This window comes from Toxotes jaculatrix, chromosome 12 (genome assembly GCF_017976425.1).
Source record: "Toxotes jaculatrix isolate fToxJac2 chromosome 12, fToxJac2.pri, whole genome shotgun sequence".
In the NCBI taxonomy this organism is placed as follows: domain Eukaryota; kingdom Metazoa; phylum Chordata; class Actinopteri; family Toxotidae; genus Toxotes; species Toxotes jaculatrix.
The window spans coordinates 12589120-12612280 of NC_054405.1; the positions used below are offsets into that span (position 1 = coordinate 12589120).

The following is a 23161-nucleotide window of genomic DNA, read 5'->3' on the forward strand; positions in this document are numbered from 1 at the left end:
TCGTTTACTCTCATTGTCACAGTCATCATCAACAGCAAAGAGCAAAAAACAGCCATCTTTATCTTTATCATCGTGACCATTATCTCAGACTTAATAATTTCTCACACTTATGTAAGCAGAACTCATCAGGCATAAAATGTTAATACTTGCATGTCCCTTATAACGTATCAGAATACAGCAGAACACAGTGTGAATATGAACACTGACGTGAGGCTGACTAGGAAAAAAAACCAAAATGGCTCCGACAGTCTTTGTCCTCAGTCGTCCAAGCCTGGGACTGAGATACTTTTATTTATATGTATATATGTGTGTTTTTTTTCTTTTAAAGGATTCAAAGATGCAGCCCACTGACATAAAATGATGCAAACGATTCACTTTGAACTAAGTGAGGCCAGACCTTTATGCTTCATAGTGCATTCAGCTCTCCCTGAAGAGAAACACAAGACTTCATAAATAATGGCAGTATTCCAGAAATAGAAATAGGGCCAATCCTTGTTCCCAAAACATTGTGAACAACATCAACATGCTCTCTTTAATGTGATAGGAAAAAAAAAATATCCTCAAGATGGAATTTTGCTGCAGTGTAGGTCTCTTCATAACAGTCTTATTGTTGCTATACGTTTAATTGCAGTTGCTTTTGTAGTGAACTGTAGTGATGTTTCTTCTCCTTCCTTTGTCACAGATCACTTGTGCAAAAGCAGTCACCCAGTGAAATGTACTTTGTGCACTGATTTCAATGAAATGCACCAGGAGTCAGCATAATGAACAATCAAGACTCTTAAGGACATGACAGACGTGTTGTACAGCCAGTAAAATGATTTGGCAGTGCAAAGACGTGACATTAACAGCATGTGGGAGAACCTGCATCTTGTGCATATTGACAAATCTTCTACTTTTGATGCCTAATGAAGGTCCTTAACTGAAGTGTTTACCTCAGAGGTAGAGATTTTGATGTGGAAGTGCAGACTGCCTACGCTTTTATTACCAACACTGCAGGTCGATGTGAATATCATATCCTGTTTAAATTAAATAGCCATTTTAAGAGATTTTCACAGCTATGAAAAAACCCAAACAATAGGCTCAATTTGGGTATTTCACACATTATTAAAGTACATAGTCTATAGTTTATGTGACTATAGACCTTGACAAAGAACTGGCAAAAGGTAGCAGTTGTGGTGATTGAAGGATAGGGCAGGCACCACTTTATATTCATATATATGTCAACAAATCTCATGAAAAGACCAAAATTGACAATATTTATTCCCATTCTTGTCTGTGCCTCTCAGCCACAAGCCCAGTTTTTTAACCAACTGAGGATGCAAATATTTTGAAACATTTCCATTTTTCAAAAAAGACTCTGTAAGTTCCTAAAACTGCCGGACACTGTAGTTTTTAGCAAACGTTACTCAAACAGGAGAAAATAGTGCGTTTGTTGGGGACTATTTTTAGGTGTGGATTAACACCCTCTCTTGTGTTAGTGAGTATTTGTGGCAGCAGGACAGTTTATGTGGGATTGACAGTGACTCAAAATAAACTACAGTGTCCATGATTATTACAATCAAGGGGCATATGAGCTGGTGCAATGGTTTGGCTAATTAATGTGTTTTTAATCATTTTTGGACAAGAAAGAAAGTCTGTGGCACTGAGGAATAAGCTAAATCAGATTTACAGGTGGAAGGATATGATACACTCATTGTTTTTGGTCTTTTTCTGGGATTTGCCAACATGAAAAATATAAAATATCACCTAGCTTATCTCTTAATCATACTTATGTGGAGACTTGTTACAGATCCTAACCTTCTTGCTCATAGCTTGTAATTATTATTTGGCTTAAAATTATATCTCCTGTATGTGGACTCAAAGATATACTGGGAGAGTAACTAGTCAGAATTTCTGATACCACAAGCCTCTGGGAAATGACTGAATCAGTCAAGTAATGGATCTGAAACACCAAAGGGCACACATCATATTTAAAATTTTCTCTTAAACAGACAAATTACCTCATAATGGTGGATTTTAGGGAAAAGAGTCTCCCTCCCCATCACCATAATAAATGGTGCACCCATCAACTCTGAATAATTACTGATCCCCTGGTATGTGCTGGATGACAAACTCCACTGGGACAAAGGGAATTAATCAAACCACCAAGAAAGGTCAGAAAGGGACAGCACATTGTCTACGCAGTTTCATGTTCTTACACTATTTATTCTGTATTTTATCATGTTGTCCACGTAAGAAACCACGTGCATATTTACATTAAAGTATAAGACACTTATATGTCATTTTTAGTACATCTCCCCAACTGTTACACTACATCACCCCTAAAATATCCCCAAAATCTGGCCTAACATTAGCATCAAACATTAGAGCAGGCCACAGTAGACTGACATGCGCCACCTTTCAGTTGTCACACTCTTCGAGCTGCAGCAGCTGCTGGATTGACACTTTGACTTGACAAAGCAGCTAACAGTCAGTCAGGGACATATGGACGTTGACAGACAAAACAACCACAACCGAATCATGGCCGGGGCTTGTTTCTCTCTGTGTTGGTTTATTGTACATTGAACCTTCCCCTTGTACTGCACTCGGTTGTCAAATGTGCACGCTGGTGTTCAGAGTAACACGTGAGATAAAAGCAAGATTAAAGAAATATAAAAATGGTTTAAGGTAGATTCAGTAACTTGAGTTGTTGCATACATTCATTTCCTATTAAATGACACATCACTCAAGGCTGTATTTGGTTGTATTAATGCTCTGTACTATACATTATATATGAATAATGTTCCTAAAAAGCTGTGAGTAACCTTTACCTGAAGTGTTTTTTTCTCAAGTTGCCGTGAACACTTCCTGTTTTTTTTTCATCTGATTTGATGATAGTTTAACAGTCCGAGAGTTAGTAATGCACACTGTGCCATACGATGAATTGTTTCTATTGTCCCATATGAAGATTGGATCTGGCTTTCCAATGCCACTACTCAAGTTTTCCCATTTGGCAGCGCTCCTAAACCAGGCACCCTCTCAGCACCAGCAAGGAAAAATCTCCATGTCCACCATAGCTCATGCTGAACAGGCTCTGTATGTTTTAAATAGCAGCTGTAAAGCACAATAACTCAGCCTCTCCTCTCTACTCATTAAAAGAGAGCATTTTAATGGACATATCTGCTCCCCGGGGACTTCATCGTACTCCCATGTGGGAAATAGAGAAACGCTTCCCCCTCAAAGCAAATAAATACAGGAACTCTTAAGTCTTAATAGCCAGTGAGGCTGTTAAAGAACATGTGTGGGCATATGAGATGGATCGTTATTAAACTAGCATTATAGCTTACACCTGCTTGCATTTGTAGGTACAGTATGTGATCGTTGCTGAACTCCAGGCAAAGTAACTGCGCTCATGTTCCCCCTGATGTCAGCTGTATCTTTTGATTGTGTTACCAGGAGCTCTTGTGTGTTGTCTGTGTCGGTGCCTGCTTCTCTCCAATGGAGCGCTCTCAGGGATTAAATTCTGCATTTGTAAGACATTTGTCTTAGGTAAATACTGTAAAGAAGCAGTTAAGTTATTGGTGCCGGGAGCTGCTACAGCTGTATGTAGCATTAGTGTCCACAAAAGCTCTGAGTTACTCTTCCCACTTCAAAATGTAACTGAACCTTTCGAGTGTCACATTTTTTTGTTTCAGTTAATGGAAAATGAACAGTCTCATTTAGAGATGAAGATGAATCATATCCAGTTCTTTCTAAACAAAGCGATACTACATGCATCAGTCAGTTCGTCTTTCTGTGCCTGCAACTACATGTGCCAATCAGGCTATTTGTTGTTATAATTTTCCTCTACAAAACTAATCACGAGGGATTTTATTTCAGAAATTGGTGTAAACTGATATTGTTACTGATGTTACATATTGACATATGTTAGGATAAACTTATCTCTGACCACATCCTTTAATGGTTCAGGTGATCAGGTTACTCAGTCCTGAAAACATAATGTGTCCACTTGTGCCTTTATTTTCATGCTGTTAAGCTCCAATATCATATTACCCGATATGCATGTCTGTGCAGGTGTAAGGTTGATCGGGTGCTTAAGGGTGTCAAGGGCCAGATTTCCTCATAAATATATTATATTCCCATTAAAGTATTTATGGTGAAGAATTACAGGAAGATTATAGGAAAGAGACAACACGTCATCCTAAGTGCAAAGTTACAATAGGCAAATTATTTTAACGAACCTTGAGTCAAAAGAAAATTTAATTTAACAAGCTTAGAGCTTAGAGCATATGCAGCTGAATCAAGATTCCACATCACCAGGACTATAAATCTGTGATTGAACTGGGGATAATTAGACTTAATGTTTTTATCAGTAGCATTGTAAGTAATTAGGGTTATAATTTTATTTCCCTTTAGTTTGGAAAGTCATCACCATGATTCCTATAATCTATACAATTTCCCACTTCTACAGTAGCTATATATACACTACTGATTGGCTCCACATGACCAATCTCACTTTTTATTTAAATATGAGGTAAAAAATGACCCATTCCTGTGCTGACTGCTGAGTGTAATGTGCTGTTGTAGTAGTGTATGTAGGTATTGAGCAATGTACAGAAATGTGTGTGTGTGTGTCCTACCTTGACAGGAGAGATATGTGTGTGTGGTGTGTAGCCATGTATGGCCTCCATGGCAGCAAGGTTCTTGTCACTCATATGAAGCATCTCGGCACTTTTCCCTGGAGCCAGATGTGCTGGACTGTGCTCCAAGGGGGGCGTCTCCTCATCCTGGTACCTGTACTTCTACAAACACACACAGATACAGACAAGGCTATTAGTCCTAAAAGGTCTCATGTAAAAGGAGCGGATGTAATTATATTATTAAAAACAAAGAATAATCATTGCATCAGAGGTTGATCATGTTTAGATCACGGACAGAATCCGCTGTCAGCCTCTTCTCATTGATGTCTCATCTCCTTCAAACATAATGACAAAAATGACAAATTCACCAGGCGCATCGAGCAGTATCTCCATCACAGATGAGTCCTCAAGCCAAATGTGGACAATCTATATGCATGTCTTGTATATCACATACCATGTGTGACGCCTACATATGCAAAGTGACGGCATGATCGAAACAAAGCCTCGTAAATGTTGCCATTGTGCGCTGAGCAAAGTGATCGTCCTCCACAGCCACATGGAACAACTAGAGCCATGACTCATAGCGGCTCTACAGCAGCAGATCATGCAGCTTCTTCCTAGTAACCTTACTCCCCTACCGATATCCCACACCTGGGCAGCCTGCCAGCAGCCCACTGTGTCAGCCACACATGGTAGGTTTCATTCTAGGCGTGATGACACAAAATCTGCACACAGCATTTTCCATCACAAACACATCAGAAGGTGGGCAGCATCACAGTGGATATCTGCCACACTGTCCTGTGGGTAAGTGCTTGTGTTTTTGCCACAAATGTGCACTCCCTTAAAGCCCCCCTTCCCCCCTTCAGGCTCACAATATGCCTTGCTGCACTGCAGATGTGAAGCAGTCCATTCTGAAAACTGAGAAATTCGGAGGGATCATCTGAATTTTGGCTGATGGCCGGATGGCCAGCCCTGCCACTCTTGCCTCTCTCTTTTTGCCTTTCGGAGGCAGACGGAGAGGGAGGTGCATCGCCGAGCCCCGTCTCAGACAGGCTGCCTAGCAACCGGAGCAGAGCAGAGATTGCAGTGCCACAGTTGGGGCTGCCAGCATCAGTCCTGGATCGCATTACACTGAGACAGCAAGAAAGAGAAGGAGTGAAATAGAGATGAAGATAGAGGAGAAAGTGAGGGGGATGGGTAAAAATGAAAAAAAAAAAGTGAAACCGTCAATAAAGGGGAGCGGAGAACAGCAGCATGGGGGTGGACCAGAGAGAGAATGAATAGTTGTTGAGAGCACAGTTCCATAATTACAGGTTGACAAGCAGGAAACAATTGATTTTTCTTTATTAAGCACTGCTGCATTAATGTAAACACAGATTACATATTATCTAACTGTATACCACCAACTGCCTATATACAGAATAATACAGGACTGAAAATCTGCTGGTTAATTACTATTCTCAAAATTATTACTCATTAAACACCCAAAGCAAGACTTTTATTAAATAACAGAAGGCATTTACCTAAAACGTAAAGATTAGTAAATAACATGAATTGACTCTCAGAGTAGCCTGAGCTCTTTGGTCTCTACTGCCTCCCCCTTTCCTGCATGACCAACATCCATGCTGCCGTGATGCCTTCTGTCCCACTGGTGGGGGATGTGACAGTCAGAGCTTAAGATATGTGTCCTTTTGGAGAAGGCTTTAGGTACATTTCTTCTGACCAGCACACTGTAGGATTGTTGCCCAGTGTAACTCAGTAAGCAAAACCGAAACGTTCAAAGATACCGACAGCTTTTTAGAGTCCAAGATTCATTTATTTGGAAGTGAGTGAATACTGTCTGTTACATTCTGTCTTGACTACAAAGCTGCTTTTGGAACACAGTTTGATATGAGGAGCTGAATTATGACAAATGCAAATACCGTGGATTAATGTGAAGTTAGAATAGATTTCCCACCTGGAGTCGAATTCTGGTCAGCCAATAAAGGGACACTTAACGCCTTGGTGTTATCACAGTTCATTACAATTTCTCTGCTAGTTAATTACTCATCATTGTGTTTACCTGGTGTTTCGGAGATCAGTCAGTCCCTGATTAGATGTTACAATGAGAACAGGCAGCTCTGAGTTGTGAAAATCAAAACAGTGAATGTCTGTGAACGCCAATGGCGACTAAGGGGAGTCTTTGGTCCGAGTTATACACTATTGAGAACTAGTTTGGTCACATTGTAAATCAGAAGTGTTTATAGTTGTTCCAAAAAGCCACACTCAAAGGTGACGTGAAAATCTATCCATGATAGAGACGTGGAAATGTGATATTGTTTAAATATATGGATAACGGGCTCCCCTAATCTGACGTTGGAAATGTTTAAAGAGATGAGGTTTCTGAAGCTCTCCAACCATCCACTGCATCCAGCTATTTCTGTAACTTTCCAAAACCGACTAGCGGACATTCACATTGATTCTTTGCACCACTGTTTCTGTTTCTTTTGAAGAGACTGCCCATAAATCTGCACCGTTATTCCCATATTTAAATGCCTCCTCGCTCTCTGTGATGGCTGGCTTTTCACTCCACCCCTGAGTGTGGCCATTTGGAGCAACTATAAACGCTTTTGATTTCCGACCTGGTGGGATGACAGGTCATACAAACTAGTTATGTTTGAGCATAAACCTGCCCTTAACAGTTACCTTCCTGATGACAAGTACAACAGCAGTTATATTTTTCCCTGTCACTGAATTTTTACACAGGTTCATACCTGCAACATTTCACATACCCTGCACAATTTCACACTAATTCACTCATCATGAAATGCTGCGTGATTGTTATAATTAAAGGCCTCTGAAAGCGCAGCATTTAGTCAATTTGAGAAACCCACATTTAAAGCTAGTATGCATGTTAACATCAGCACCAGTGTACGGAGAAGGCCAAACTAACAGACGAATTAGTGTATTCATGTTGTCATCAAGTCGTATTTGCATCCTTCCTAGCGTCAGCCGGTTTCAGCCCTTTATCTGTTTGCTTCTCTCCTACTCTCTGTGTTCACATACACAGTGATTTAATACAGCTGAATTCCCAGTAAAGCTGTTCTCATTTACATGTTTTTCTGTCTCTGTTCAGCGGGACAAGAATGAAATGGTGATTAAAACGTGGCCCATTAAGACAACATATTAACCAACCAGTCTTTTCCAAGCCATTTTCAAGCTGCTGCTCTTCACTGCTAAAATCCTGATTGTATAACCACATATAAGACAACGGCAGTGCTTTGATTTGGGCTGTTTACTTGTAAAATGATCACACACACAGAGAAAGTTAGAGGCTCGTTCATGTCTATGTCAGCTGCCGTGTGGTCAGTTGAATGAGACCAGAGGGGGAGGTGTGCCTGTGGAGGGAAAGCCCGATCTTGCACATGCAGAACAATAGCGTGACTCTCTTCTACGGAAAGTAGCAAAGGTTTCTCCAAAAAGTCACTGGATTTGTTGCTATGTGCTTTTTTCAAAAAGCTGGTAAATCTAGTGACAAAGGCACAAAGTTGATAACATGACCTGTAAACACAGTCCCTCGTTTACACTTTGTTGTTAGAGCTATGCACTTGATTTTGGTGATATTATGTCATCTAGTTACCACACTTCTGCCTGAACTATTGCATGTTGCATGCTCCATTTAGACAATCGTAAATATTGTTTTATGTTGTTTAGTTAGAGACAGTGGTTTTACCTCTCTACCTGACAAGTACTCTCATTTACCTTTATTATGATTTTAAACTGTACAAATAAGCATCTTAACTATTCTTATTTACTTTAATCCATATCATTTAGAGACCAGAAGTTTTACATTACTGTATTTAAAGGCCTTAAAACCTCAAACTAAAAGATTATTTCCTTTACAGTGCAATGAGAAATTATATTATATATATGAATTACTTTTTTTAGTACAGCCTGTGTAACTTGGGACCATTTTTGAACAGAAAGGGGAAAAAAAAGAAAGAAATTTCTTCTCTTACGCTGTAATACTTTGTGTGCACTCCCAGGTCCACGATTACATTAACATAGGGTTGGATTAATACATGCAAAACTAATATAATATGATATCATCTGTTTTAATAAACATAATTGGACATCATGTCAGTGAAATTTGTCTTCCTGGGGTTCTTTTCTCACAAGCAGTTGGGGCTTATAACAGCCGAGAACAATTAAAATCTGCTTATAACCGTACAAACTAAATTGCCCAATAAATTACCTCTGCAAAAAGAAAAAAAAAAGAAAATACCTTTGGGTTTCCCAGCCTTTATTGTTCAGTGTATCATCATCGAAGGCAACCAGTACATCTTTAAGGAATTACTCTGTTGTAAAGGTCAATAAAAGGAGAGTTTGCAGTTGTATTTGTTGGCCCGTCTGTACTGTACTGCAGTGAGAGCTACACGTTGTGTGGCTGAATAAGCTGTTCCTTTAATGGTTAAATGAGTTAACTTAATGTAGAGCAAATGTCAAATGCTATCTACCATCATCTCAGTTTTGTAATTCAAGGACCAAGCTTGAGCTTTTAAATTACTCTGCATTAGGTAATGGAATGAAAGCTAACCTCACCTCTCAGGCATATAATTTCAGAGATACTCAGACTGCAAATGCTCTTGACGTGCAAGGTGTTACATGAACCATGGGAAGCTCTTCAGGTGTAAATTAAAGGTGGCAAATCCCCACTGCATCTTCACAGAATTTAAGCTTTTGCACATTCATCTATTTGCATTAATGAATCCTTTTTTTTCCCTATATTTGGATTAATTTTAACGTTTCCTGCTCAGATGAACTCAGAGGGATTTTATGCTGGGTGCTAAGTCTGTGTGATGCTTCGCAGCGCTGTAAGAATGAAACCGCACGCTGGAATTTAGTTGAATGCAGCACAGTACGTCTCGATGACATAAATCTGGACAGGTATATGTGCTTGAATTAAACCAAACTTGAAACAGTCTCATAAAGAGATGTTTTATGCGAAATTATGCGTTTAAATTTGACACGGAGCCAGAGACTGGGCACATTTCTCCTTTTCGGGCAACTGATAATGATTCATTGTCAGAAACCAAACAGCTTATTTGAATAGTCATCCAGAATACACTGGCAACAATTAATTGTCAAAAAAATTACATAAATGCACTTTTTCACAACAACTGTATCCAGCTCTTTCACTTTATAACTACACTTTATTAACACATTGGCTGACCTGTGTAACAGCTCTAGTATTTTATCTCTCTACAACCATGCAGTCACTGTGGAGTATATCTCCTCTATTCTCTTGTTTTTAATTGTGACCCAGGCTTTAGCATTAGCTCATGTATCATTAAAGCTATAGAAATTAATGAACCTCCCTACACGTACCGTATGGTATCTAACATCCAGCAGGTGCTCTGGCACCTGCTGGATGCTGTTAATGGAGCAAACCTTCAAACCCACCCACTAGAACTAACCAACCACTCTCATGCTGAATAGTTTTATTATCTTTAAATTCAGACATGGCCACATGTAAGAAAAAGAATGCATCTGTTGCACAGCATCATCGTTCATCGTCACTTCGACTGAGCTTTACGAGAGAATCGTATTTGTCTCTGATGGTCATCTTTACTTTCTCTTCTCTACAATCCATCAAAATCCAGTCATTGTTGGCTTCTCAGTTGATTTTCACTCACAAGTGCCTTCTCAAGTGCCAAACCCCAAACACAGCTTTCATCCCATTTGCATTATCACTATTGCTGTTGCCAGCAAACACCTACCAGTATAACCGTTTTTCTTTCTTTTTTCTTTTCTTTTCTTTTTTTTTTTAACGTATATCTAAGCCTCAGCAGACAGGAAATTCACTCATCTTATGCCAGTGCTAACTTCGGACTATTCTCCAAGGTGTTTCAGCACAACACGTTGACAAGTGTTAGTATCCTGTAGCTATGTATCCTGCAGCAACAACAACAACAGCGACAGCAGACTTTACATTTACCATGGGGCAGAATGCTTAAAGCTGCACCAGGCAGGATTTTAATGTAAGAATCCATCCAGCCTAAATCAAAAAGTGGGGCTGCAACAAAGAAAAGCTTCTTATTCCCCCATGGAGACGCTCTAGATTCACCCTCTTTGCCCAAATTTAAGTGTGCTGTTGTGTGTAGTGTCTAATCTCTTTTTTAATGCTGAAAATTAACAGTCAAATACAAAGCTTCTACCTGGAAATGCATTTACTTATTTATCATCTATGGTATTTATTATATTTATTAATTTATTATCAGAACATGAGCTTCAGGTACTGCAGCACAAGACTACGTTTGTGTTAAAAAGGGATACAGTAGCTTTGTGCTGGTGGGCTGCAGAGCATTTTTGTTTCATATTGAGCAGCACCTCGACTGCTTCAGTACATTGGCCCACTGGGAAACAATCTAGGTACGCAGTCAAGCAGCATTATTTAGAATATTCGACTAAAACTTTGATCAAACATGTAAAAATGCTTCATGTGGTGCATGTTTTGAGGCTCATTACTGTCCAAACCAACTTAAAGACATTCTCTAAAAATAAAAATAAAGTCCCTAAAGTGCTATTGGGCTTTCTTTACCACCGGAAGGCAAATGCTATCACAGTGAAACAGGAAAAGTAATAAAAAATGAATAAAGAAAACATTTTTTTCCAGTTACTCCCTGGATATATGCTCAACTCTGTTTTAGAAACTTAACATGTGGTCTCCCTTACATTTATGCCTGATATATTTGCTTGTTAATTTATGTTGATCTAACACAAATTAATAAGATTCTGAATATCATTTCTGTGGGGTGAATCATCATTGATAAGACCCACACAAATGCATCATCCTCAGATTTAATAATCAGATTAGAGTCATGGAGACAGTAAATTGTACCATAGTGGATGCTTGGCTTTAGTCCTTCTGGTGAGGGTTGTGTGGAGTGGGGGTGGTTTCCATCTTGTCTGTCTGGAGCTTGTTTTCACAGGAACTTAATGCTTATTTGTAAGACAAGAACAGGAAGATATTTATCTGGTGTGTGAGGGAATCTGAAGACCATGTGGATTTCAGTCTCAGTTTTTACGTTAAACGGGATGAAAACCATGACATAACACCATGCAAAATAATGTACTGACCCAAAACATAGCAGGAAAAAAATCTAAATAAATTCAAAGCTATATTATTTTGCAGTTTACAGGTCAGGTGCAACATATATCCCTCAGTTCTCTCACACACTGCTCAGTAGTCTTGGTTGTTTCTTCCCCTCCCCCTCTGCATGCACACACCATTTTTATGCTGAGTACATACATTTTTATGTATGTAGCACTTGTAGCGAGGGATCGTAGTGTTAACCCTCCCCCAGCCCTTTGTTTTGTCCACAAACATGTGAGTGGAGGCCATTTTAACACACATCGCCGTAACACTGGTTAATGATTTCACCAGAAACAAACACAAGCAATAATAGCAGCAGCGGAAGAGAGGAATCAGAAGATTATCTCAAGCATTAGTGAGAAATTTGTCTGAACACAGATAATACATCAAAATTCAACAGAACAGGACACCCATGATTCATAAACATAAGTGGCTCATTTCAGGGCTAGTTTTAAAAATGGAAAATACACATTTCCATGACTGATACTGGTTCTTCTAGGTTTTTGGAGAGATATGCTGTATTAGAGCTTATTTGCTTTCTATGAATGATCATGACCTGAAGGGCAAGTTACTTTGATTCTGTCCGTGCTCTACACTGAGACGGAATTTAATTTTAAAGGTCGATGATGCATATCTCTGCCAGATGCTTAGTGAGGTGGGGTTTTTTTTTTTTATATATTCTGTTCTTGTCTGGGCAGTGTCTGACAATCAAGATAAATTAAAAGCATCTATGACATTCATGGACAGTTGGTTATTTAAGAGGTCCACCACCGTCTCTGCAGCTTTGATATGCTCACCTCCAGGTTTTCAGTGGCAATACCATGTAACTAGGCAACCTGTCTTGCAATAATATGCAGATTTAATTCTGGTGGCTCTGACGTTTGTAAAGTATCATGTTGGCAAGTTGGAACGTTTGAGTTCTTTCCAATAAGCCATTGAGTCTCTCGGAGAAAACCCATTTATTCTGCACTGTCATCCCATCGAGACACTGTTTACTTACATAAACAACATCTTGTCAGGTTGCTGGTATTCCTGTTTTGTTGCACGGCTTTTATAGATGGATGAGGACCATTTCTGTAGAGTGGTAGTTTTTACACCGTGAGTGTGCCACTTACTCCTGCAGCCTACACATTCACTGCTCACACAACACCAGCTGCAGTATTTGATAACAGATAAGCCTGGAAGAGCAAGTTAGCAAGGTAGAGGCGACGCTGAATGGTTCAATCTCAGACCCGAACAGAGCATTAGTAAATATCTGCTGCTGCACATTGTTGCTGTTGTTGCTGCTGCATTTCTCCGAGCTTACCGTCACAGCTGAAGCTCACCGCACTTTATAAAGGAAGATGACATAAACAGCAGGATAAAATAGGTCAAATCCATAGGAAGGAATGTGTGTTTGCAAAGCTATAAAAAAAAGTTACAGTAAGGATGTGAACTGTAAACCAGTGCATTGCAGTGTAGCAAAACAAACCACCTTTGACATCACCTTCTGGTATTTTCTAAATCATTACTCTTGGTCATTTGATTGGTTGGCTGGTAATGAGTGACAGCAGGTCGTTTTCCTGTCCATTTTCCAGTAAAGACGTCTGGGAATCGATTCTGAGGGTGAGGTGATCATCGATCTTGATATCGAGATGAAGGCGCACTGATCCCTGAGTCGTAAATCATTCATTACATTAATACTCATTTTCCATTTAAACTCAATCCTTTGGCTAGTTTACATTGCATGGCCTTCCACTTAAGCGCCACACTGAAATGTAAAACTTCAGTGAGGCGGTCTCTCTTGATTAAATTTTGTGAGGCCATTAATGAGCATTAAGCATAAAAGAGCACACTAAAGCACTGCTGAAGGCCTCCTACCACATAAAGAGTCTTTTAATTAAGATCCTGAATTTAAGATGACTGAGCTCTGTGCTGGACTTTGCTTGAGAACAAAGGTTATGCAAACACATAACCTTGGAAATGACCAATCATGTGGTAGCTATTATAACAGAGGTGTTTGGCAAACATATGGCAGTCCTGGAGAATGCAGGGGATAAAACCAAGAGCAAAAGCTAGAAATATATAGGGAAGGGGGGAGGGACAGGATATAGAGGAACAGTAAAAACATATTGCTGCAATGTACTGTGCCTCCCCCAAAGATCTGGCAAAAAAAAAAAAAAAAAATACCACTGATAACAACTCGCCATGAGACTGCAACAGACTGAACACAAGCTGTTTATGAGCAACTCAACCTGCAGGACATATGTGAACAGAGAAGGTATTTGGGCATTAAAGAAAAATGCAGATCTTGAATCTTGAGGGATGATCAGCTTGTTTAGAAGGACGGGACATCCTGGAGCGAATTAACTGTAGCAGGGCCGAGGGTGCAAATTAGGCAACAGTTGACTCTCACAGGCTCAAGAACAAAGCATCTGCTTTTAAAATGTGCTTGAGATGAGCTGAACGCCGTTAATGTAAGCCAGATCTGTTCTAACCAGCAGTACATGCTGCAAAGCAAGCACAATTCATTTTAATTGAGCCGTTAATCCCATTTTGAAATCTGCTCTTATTACAGAATAAATATTTGTTGTGGAGTTACATTTCACTGGTTGGTCATGATGATTGTAGAGGCAACTTGAGTCTGTGGGAGGAGAATTTTAATATCTTTTCCACAAGGAAGGCGTGGTGTCTCAGATGGCGATATGGAGGAAGATATGAGCCAGGAGGGAGTGTGGCGAGGGGGACACATGGGATTCTCTGTGCTAGTAATACTCAACATTGAGCACAGCAGGACCACCCTTTCAGAAACCCAAAAAGCAAACATCCACATTAATTTTACCAGCGGTATCTTTCAAATATAGAAATTGTTTTTTTCTTCTTTTTTTTTTTATGTATAGCAGGCAAAATGTAAAAATAATCACGATTAATGAAACAGAACAAGAATATCCACCTATTTCATATTTAATGATATGTAACTAATCAAATGCACGAAGTGGAACAGATTCAACAAGACAGAGGCACAAACCAAAATGTCGAAATCGAATCAACAAACAAATTATCTGCAGCTCCGCACACATGTACACATCGTTTTTGGCAAGTGTGGGGGACAATTCCTGGCTTGAGCGGACCAGCGTAGTCAGATTTGGCTTGGTAAAGGTAACAGACTATAGTGCCATGTGGAGGGGAACTCTGAGCTGGCTGCCATGCTAGAAACACCTGAAGGAAGGAAGGATTGTGATGGACAATCACTGAATGAATGGGACAGAGAAAGACCAATCCATACTGCAAACACACAGCTAAACACAATAGCCTGTTTTTTTTTTTCTTTCCCTCTGATAATAAGCACGAGTGCACAACTGCCTGGTTCTGATTCATCAGTGGGCTATAGAAAGCAGCAGGGACACTGTGCCTGTTACCTGATTTCAAGCTGGGATTAAGCCTCCCTGGCAGTGTAGTGTTTCTCTGATGATGAATGATATTTAAGTGGCCCTGAGCAATAAAGTGCATTTCCCAAGGTCAAAAAGCATGCCAGGCCGGATTGCATTGCTGGGATGAAACAACCAAAATGTGAACCAATCAGCATGTTGAACCTTATGGTTAGCCCTACCGTGGCCTGCCCCACAGATGAGGTGCGGGCATCTAACAGTGACTGATGTTTCATTCACTAAATATCAGTAAACATTTATGGTAGAGGATGGATATCACCAAACACAACCATGCCTGCCAAGGATGCTGTCGCCTGTTCAGTGTTAATGGAAATCGGCCGTCTATAAGCATTTAAAAAAAAACACACACGCACAAACGACCGCACGGTGATGTAAAGGTAATATGCTGTGAATAAGCTGGTACCTGAAAGCATATGGACAAGAGAGGAAGCCGTAGGTGAGTGTGATCACTGTGCTAATTACTATAGTGGCTGTGCAATGGGAAAAGCGCGGTTCAAAATGAGATACAGAAGACCAGATGAAGCCAACGCGATCACAACTGGCACAAACATAAAACGCGCGTTTTGTCACAGAGCCCTCTATTTCTTTTCTTTTTGCTTACATATGTGTTCAAACTAACATGTCCACATTGTGCATTTAGAGAACAGCCGCTGCTGCAGCCATCGGCGGCCGCTTGCACCCCCCAAGGCTTACCTTGCACCCGAACATGAGAGAGAGGGTCCGGTTGCTGCAGATGACCTTACACTGGCACATGACCGGCGAGAGACACTTTAAATTCCTGACAGGCAGAGACATCAGTCCAAAGCCTCACACCAAGACAGACAGCACAGACCAGAACTCGTCGGTCCGCCGCCACTCACTGCGAGCCACGGTGAGACGAGATCCGCGGAAGCTTGAAGCGAGGGGGGTGGGAGGATGAGGATGGGGGGCAGGGTTAGGTGGGAAGGGGAGTAGGTTGGGGGGGGCGGGTGCTGCCGGTTAATAGACGTGCTGCCCGGTTGAAATGTGACCGTGGTAGCGGTACTGGGGTCCAGTAGATGTGTTTTCCTGCAACTTCCGATCATGCATGTTTGTCACGTTTTAAAGCCTCGCTCTGTCTCTATACGTTGCCATGTTGCCCAGAAAGGTTTAACACTGACAGCATCATTCATGATTTGCTACTAGTCTCTCTCTCTCTCTCTCTCTCTCTCTCTCTCTCTCTCTCTCTCTCTCTCTCTCTCTCTCTCTCACTGATTGACCGTAACGTCTGTACTCAATGCGCAGCTGGAATCATAAGATGAAGCAGGAGACGGAAGAGAGAGACCCGAGGCTGTGCCTGCGTAAAAAAAAATATATATTAGTAGTAGTATTAAAGTATTCAAAAAAAGGAAAAAGAAAAAAACAGTGGAAGCTGCTGGGAAATATTTGTGATGCCCCACATCAAACAGCCTGGCTTACCACCACATGTTACAGTGTGATTACTGCGCCCCCTTGCAGGATCATTAGGAAATTGCTACAGGAGCTGTCCAAGGTCCTGAAACGTCTCAAATCAGCGCACAGCACTTGGAGGGTTCAAAATGTTCTCATGCATCTGCTTTGCTGATAGAGCCAAAACCGAGGGTCATTTATCGACACCACCGCACACGGTCATTGCCAGTGTTTGTTAACTTGCATTATTTAAAAAAAAAAAAAAAAAAAAAAAAAAAAAAAACACATACCACAAGTGGACCTTTGCCCTCATTTCTCATGAAATTCATTCAAATAGGGGTGCTGATGTGCTATCTACATGTGAGACAAACGTGCTCACAAACAATAAAGTGAATAACATTACACTAAAAAGTATGGATTATGCTGTTGTCGCAGCAAAATATATCAGTATTCTTTAATAGATGCTAACCTCCCCATGTCACCCTGCACAGATTGTGTTTGTCCCTGACAGTTTTATACAGGCAACTCAGGTAAATGCGTGACCACTTATCATACAGGAGCTGGTCAAAGAGCTTAAATTAAAACAAGGTGTCAAGTTTTTTTTAATCAGTCAAATTGATTTAAGCAGTGACAACAATTATTTGTAACAGACAAGTATTCAGTGGAAATTGTATTTTTAGGTGGCTGGTCAAAACTGTTAAAAGTGTTAAATAGCTGATGAGTGTGACTTTATGAAACTTAACTTAAAATTATATTATAATGATTTTCATATACTCGGTCTTAGTAATCTCTGTAAAACAAACAACAACTAATAGCTGAAAATAGTGATAGAATTAGTAACACTAGTGCAGTTAATATAAAACCTCATCCTGTATTATATTATCCGATATCCAAAAGAGTTATAAAACAGTGGTATTATTTAAGTAAAGATAACCTGCAATATCTTTTGTTCCATAAATTATTGCGTCTTTCACAAGCTGAATATCTCGTTGAGTTTTCATTGGTGTTTTGTTCCTCTCCACTCTTGTGTGTGATTGTGCTGACATGGTGAGCCCACAGGGTGGAGTGAGAGAACCAGGTAGGCTAGATTTAAATATTGTGCATTCATCTCAGGACCGACTGCGGCGCAGGGCTCAACGCTCCCGGGTGACGTCAGCGTTAAATCGAACACAGAGACCGTTCCAAACACACACCAGTGTGCAGCTGATTTTCTTTTTCTTTTTTTTTTTTTTTTAAACCTTATCACCCTCTCAGAGAGTTGGGGATATCCTGGGAAATCTGCAGTGTGCTAAAGACACATCAGCAGGTTTATCAGTGGCCTACAGAAGGAAGACATGAATTTCAGCACAGTGTGAATTAGACTAGTGTCAGTTTCTTTGGAAAAATATTCTTTACAGTTAACTCTCCTAGGAAGTCTATAAATCAGTAGATCAATACAATCAATACAAAAATGTTTAAAAGAGCACTTTGTACAGTAATGTGCTTTCTGGAACAGTAATATGAGTTCAGCTACTGAGAGTGTGTGTGTGTATGTGTGTGTATTTCAGTGTGTGGGCATAGCCATCTTCACATTGTTTTCTTAGTACTCTAGATGTGTGACGTTTTTCCTCACTGTAGATCTAACTTTATACTTTGACTCTGATCACATAACACCGAGAAGACTTTTCAAACCCACATTAGTTTCCATGGATATTGCTTTCTAAAAAAGAAAAGTCTGTCCTTGATTGCAGCACTGAATGGATTTTAATATGGGGGCTCTGGCATTGACTGAACAGGGTTGCAGTGATGAGTAACAGACTTGCAATAGGCCACCTCTTCAAAACCACATAAAGGTGGTTCCACACATTTCTAGTCCTCTTTAAAGTTCAACCACAGAGATTGTCTGTCTTCCCCTTACATCAAACTCCGATCTGAAAGTAAGCGACCGAGCTCTTGAGACAAGTTTCGTAAGTGTTCGAACGACACTTGGAAAATGAAACAGATATGTAATCATCTGGTCAGCGATCTGCCATATTGCAATTGGATAAAAAGTAGTCGAATTTATCATCTGTAGCCAGCGGAAGGAATTTCTTAGCCATGGTTCTGCTTTGACCTAAAATAACTGTTAAAAGTGAATACCTTTTCATTTCTCACTCCACCAAGCTTTGACATGTGTAAGGACAGCAGGAGGGAAGTCACGTTAGCACGTTTATACAGTACATGCCTGGGATGCCCCTCACTTTCCACGGTCATGTAAAGGCCGTTTCGTATAATCAAGCCATTCGATCTTATACAAGATATATTCCTCTAGATTTAAAACCTACACCTTTTAATAGATTTAAGTAGATTTCTTTTGATTCAAGCAACATTTTCGGACTCAGGCTCATATAGAGATAATACATGAAGATGGATATGACCACTACAATCTATAATCATTAAAGATTATGGTCTTCTGTGGTGTTCATATACTGTAAGTGGCTTCCCTCTTCCACTACAGAATTATGTAAGCGTGGGAGTCACATGGAAACCTTAACTGTGGTGTTCCAGTGTCGAGTATAGCATTAACACCCTAATGCTGCATTGTGTGAAAGAGAGCGAGAGAGAGAGAGAGAGAGAGAGAGAGAGAGAGAGAGAGAGAGAGAGAGAGAGCCCCAAAAGAGATCGAGTGTTTCCATGACAACATCTGCAGGGGGTGGCAGATCCCTAACAAACAGTCCACTTGCCAGCAGCATTTTGGTCACCGTATCTATAACATGGCTGCTGTTATCACAGGCGATTGTGTACAGAAAAGCAGGTGCCTCATGCTACTACTACATGCGACACCAATGAGACACATGCCAGTGTGTTTTTCTTTTTTTTTTCCCAGATACACAGAGAATATAAAGAAGCACTGTTTGTTATAAGAGTAGGTTGCTGGGGTTGCTGGCATTATTCACCACTGGCTGTTACAGCAGCTTACCGAGCCTGCGAGTGCCAGAAATTGTGCTAAGCCTACTACACTGTAGGTAGAGCCAGATGTGTCACACTTAACGTTTTCTCGTCTTTTCTGCTCGTTAGTCACGGCCTTAGAAGTTATTTTTGAATGTCGTTATCATCATCGGTGTTTGACAAAAAGACATTATTAATGGTCTACCTTTATGGAAATGAGAGAGAAAGAAATCAAAGCCTGATCAAAAGCCCGACGCTGAAGAATGTCCACTCGACTGCATGCATACTGAGGTATTTGATCCAGATTTAGAGGAATTCTTGAATCCCTTTTTTTTGTTAATGTCTCTGCATGCAGTTTGAATGTTCTAGATTAGCTCAGTTCATTTATTTTAGACTACAAAAGCTGCTGCTGCACTAGAAAGTCTGGATCCAGACTTTTATCTAACATTGTGGATTTAATAGTATTTAATTTATTTATTGGTTACACTGATGGTTTGTTATTTAGCATGACAATCTTAGCAATAACTATGAAATTGGAACTCCTTTTTTAAAATACGCACATTCATGTTTATTCTAGATTAAGCCCAGACAGGAATCTGTGTATTCTTTATAAATAAATGAATTACAACATAGTCCAATCCTTATTTGGGGAATTGTCTACAATGCTTAAATAGGACTGAGAATAACATTAGTCCCAAATCACATCATGCCTTTAAGGATCAAGATTAATGAATCACCAGTGGGGATAGTCTTGTAACAAGTATCTCATCAAAACACAAACATAAATTTAGTTATTACTTAAATGATAACTTGTACATATCCTTCAGTGTCTCTTAAGAATGAACTAGAGATTCATTTCGATTCTGTGATATTAAAGAAACAAGCAGGATAGTTTTGGTCTGCGTCACAGTATGATGATATTTGTTTGCTCTGACTGGGCTTTTTCTCTAAACAACTGATGTACAAATATGGCTGTGATGTAAAAATGACGTTTCCATCCTAGAATCTGTTTTGAGTGCAGCACACTTAAGCCTCCCTCGAAACAGTCTCCCTCATTTCTAGTTTGTGTGTCATTTGGTTAGATTCATATAAGCCCACAATACAAGTTTTAAGTAATTGCATTCACTGGCATTCATAACTACTGTCACATAAAGAAAGCAGAGTAACTAAATTAATCTTAACAGTGGGTTATCTTCTAAATTTGGAGGGGGAAAAAAATGTGGATCGAAACAAGCCTCCAGTCTCCAGCCTTCTATAACCCCCAGCACTCAGCAGCTTTGACACTGAAATAGTCTAAAGTGCAAACACAACTGGGAATCTCCTGAGGCTGTGAGACTGCCTCAGCTCTACTGACTAGGAAAACACCCAAGGTTAGAATTATAGTATTCACACCTACACAGAACCTGCTTTATCTGATTTCTGTCTGCTGGAATATCTGATTTCACCTGTTCTTACTACAAAATAGCATCATGTCAAATAAGACCTGGTTGGCTAAAAAAAATTTTTTATAAGAATTAAAATAGAGGTGACAGTCATTTAGCTAAAACATAGCCCAACAAATACACTTTTAAAAATGTCATGGAAAGATAAGTTGGACATGGACCAGTTGGACTGGTCACTCTTAAAGCCCCCCTCATTCCCAATAAGCTCCCCACAGGCATTAAAACCTGGCCACCTTCGATCCTATGGTGGAGCCTTCCCTCAGATCAACTCCAGGTGCAGTGGCAGAGCTCAGAGGTTGCTCTACAGCCAAACTGTAATGTTTCACCTATGATATCCCTGGTGATGAACAGTGATGACTTGGAGCAATGCGTTATGCATGAAGTATGGTGTACATGTCACAGCATGTCACACCTTCAACACATCTCAAAAGCCAAAAAGAAGAAAAAAAAACAAAACAGAAATTCACTTGTTTTCTTCTTCTTGTATTTGCAGACATGCATTGAGACAGTTATTAAATGGTTAAATTGAGCTCTTTGGGGGATAATTATCTGCACCACCCTCAAATGGGATGAGAACATCTACACCGTAATTATGAAAGCCTAACAGATGATCTTCTTCCTGCGACAAGCGAAGAATGTCACACAGAAACTACTGGTCTCATTCTACACAGCCGTCACCTCACTTCCTCTATCACAGTCTGGCTCTGCTGTGTCTCCTCCCACACCAAGGACTACAGCAGTGTGCTGTCCACAGTACTGAGACTGTCCTCTACCAGCTGTCCTCCATCTGAGACTTGACGTGTGACTTGAAAAAATGTGGATGAAAGATGACTTGGGACCACCACACTACACTTTAGAGCTGTCACCATGCATCTCACCATCATTTCTAACCTTATGAACATGCTAATGCAATGGCTGTCTCTGCTGTATACACCATAATATACTGTATATTCACTGTATAACTCCAGACTTCAATTTTCTGTAAGTCCTTTTTCATTTGAGTGGTGTTTGGCTTATTTCACATCTTTTTAGCTCTTCACCAAGTCAAAGTAACTGTAATGAACAGCACCTACAATAGAATAAACAAAAAATACAGAGCTTTCAATACCATCATTACCACTCAACACAGCTATGTTACAATATAACAAACTGCTGCTAAATACACTTCTTTCTTCACTAATGAAAAACAAAATGCTAAATAGAGCATTATAAACAGAGGTGGGGACAGTGGGAACAGATTTACATACAATTAGGATTCAGATTTTTGATACATAGGGCAATTTGAAATGCTAAAAAGTATTTTTTCACTTTTAGTCCTTTAATTTACATTTAAACAGTTTAACCGTGGTGCTCCTTTGTAAAGACGACGCTGGCTGATGTGTCATGTCTGATTGTGGGACACCATGTGCCACTTCACTTTCCCAGACAGCACAATACAGATGCCTTTTGATGCACTAACAAGCAAACACAATCCAAATGACTTTTAAAGGAACATGTTTCCATGTTGTGTTTTCAGGCCTTGCTGTGTTTTCTTTAGCAGCTGTAGCAACCTAATCTGCTTCTACCATCCCTTGAAATATACTGATGATGGTGGTCAGACTGCAGTTTGGCTGAGATAAGTTTCATTTTCTTTGCCCTGGGGGTGTCACTACAGCTCTATAATTACACATGAAATTTGCATTCAGGGATTGTATAAGTCTTCTGGCATAACCACGACCAGGACACCGACAAAGGTTCACTTAATGGGCAGTACATTGCAATTCATTACATGAGATTTGACGATGAGTGCTAGTCTCCCATGTTTAGGCTTTAATATACAACCATGATGCTTCTTCCATCAGGGCAGTATTTATGAATATGGTCACTTGAAGTCCCAGTTCTTGGCCTGGTCACAGAGGTGCTACACATTTACAACACTATAAATCAATCTGACATGTTGTTTCCCTCTGGTGATATAGCATTGAACTTGTCTGCACCTGTGTTGTTGTTATACAACTTTAGAGTATAAAGAAGCAGTTGTCATTATAGATTTCTTCTTGGGTGAAGGCATGTAGCCAAAAACATTGTTAATGCTAAATAAAGCACTGTGCACTGACATGTTTTAATTATGGTCAACTCGCACTAAAGCTCATACTGACCTGCACCTCTCTATGTGTGTGTGTATTCTTAAAGTTAGAAATTGCTGCACACTTTTAACACTGCAAAAGTATATTTTTTTGGAGT

General features: G+C 40.0%; 1 protein-coding gene across 1 annotated transcript in view; it reads right to left on the reverse strand.

Moving 5' to 3' along the window:
• The window catches only part of LOC121190434 (disks large homolog 4), a 39487-nt gene extending 23510 nt beyond the window's left edge, over window positions 1-15977 (reverse strand). The window contains exons 1-2 of the mRNA XM_041051156.1: window positions 15876-15977; window positions 4620-4778 (exon numbers count right to left, since the gene is read on the reverse strand). Coding sequence (XP_040907090.1) covers window positions 4620-4778; window positions 15876-15977 — 261 coding nt within the window. The remainder of the gene's footprint in view (window positions 1-4619; window positions 4779-15875) is intronic.
• Between the last annotated feature and the right edge of the window lie 7184 nt (window positions 15978-23161).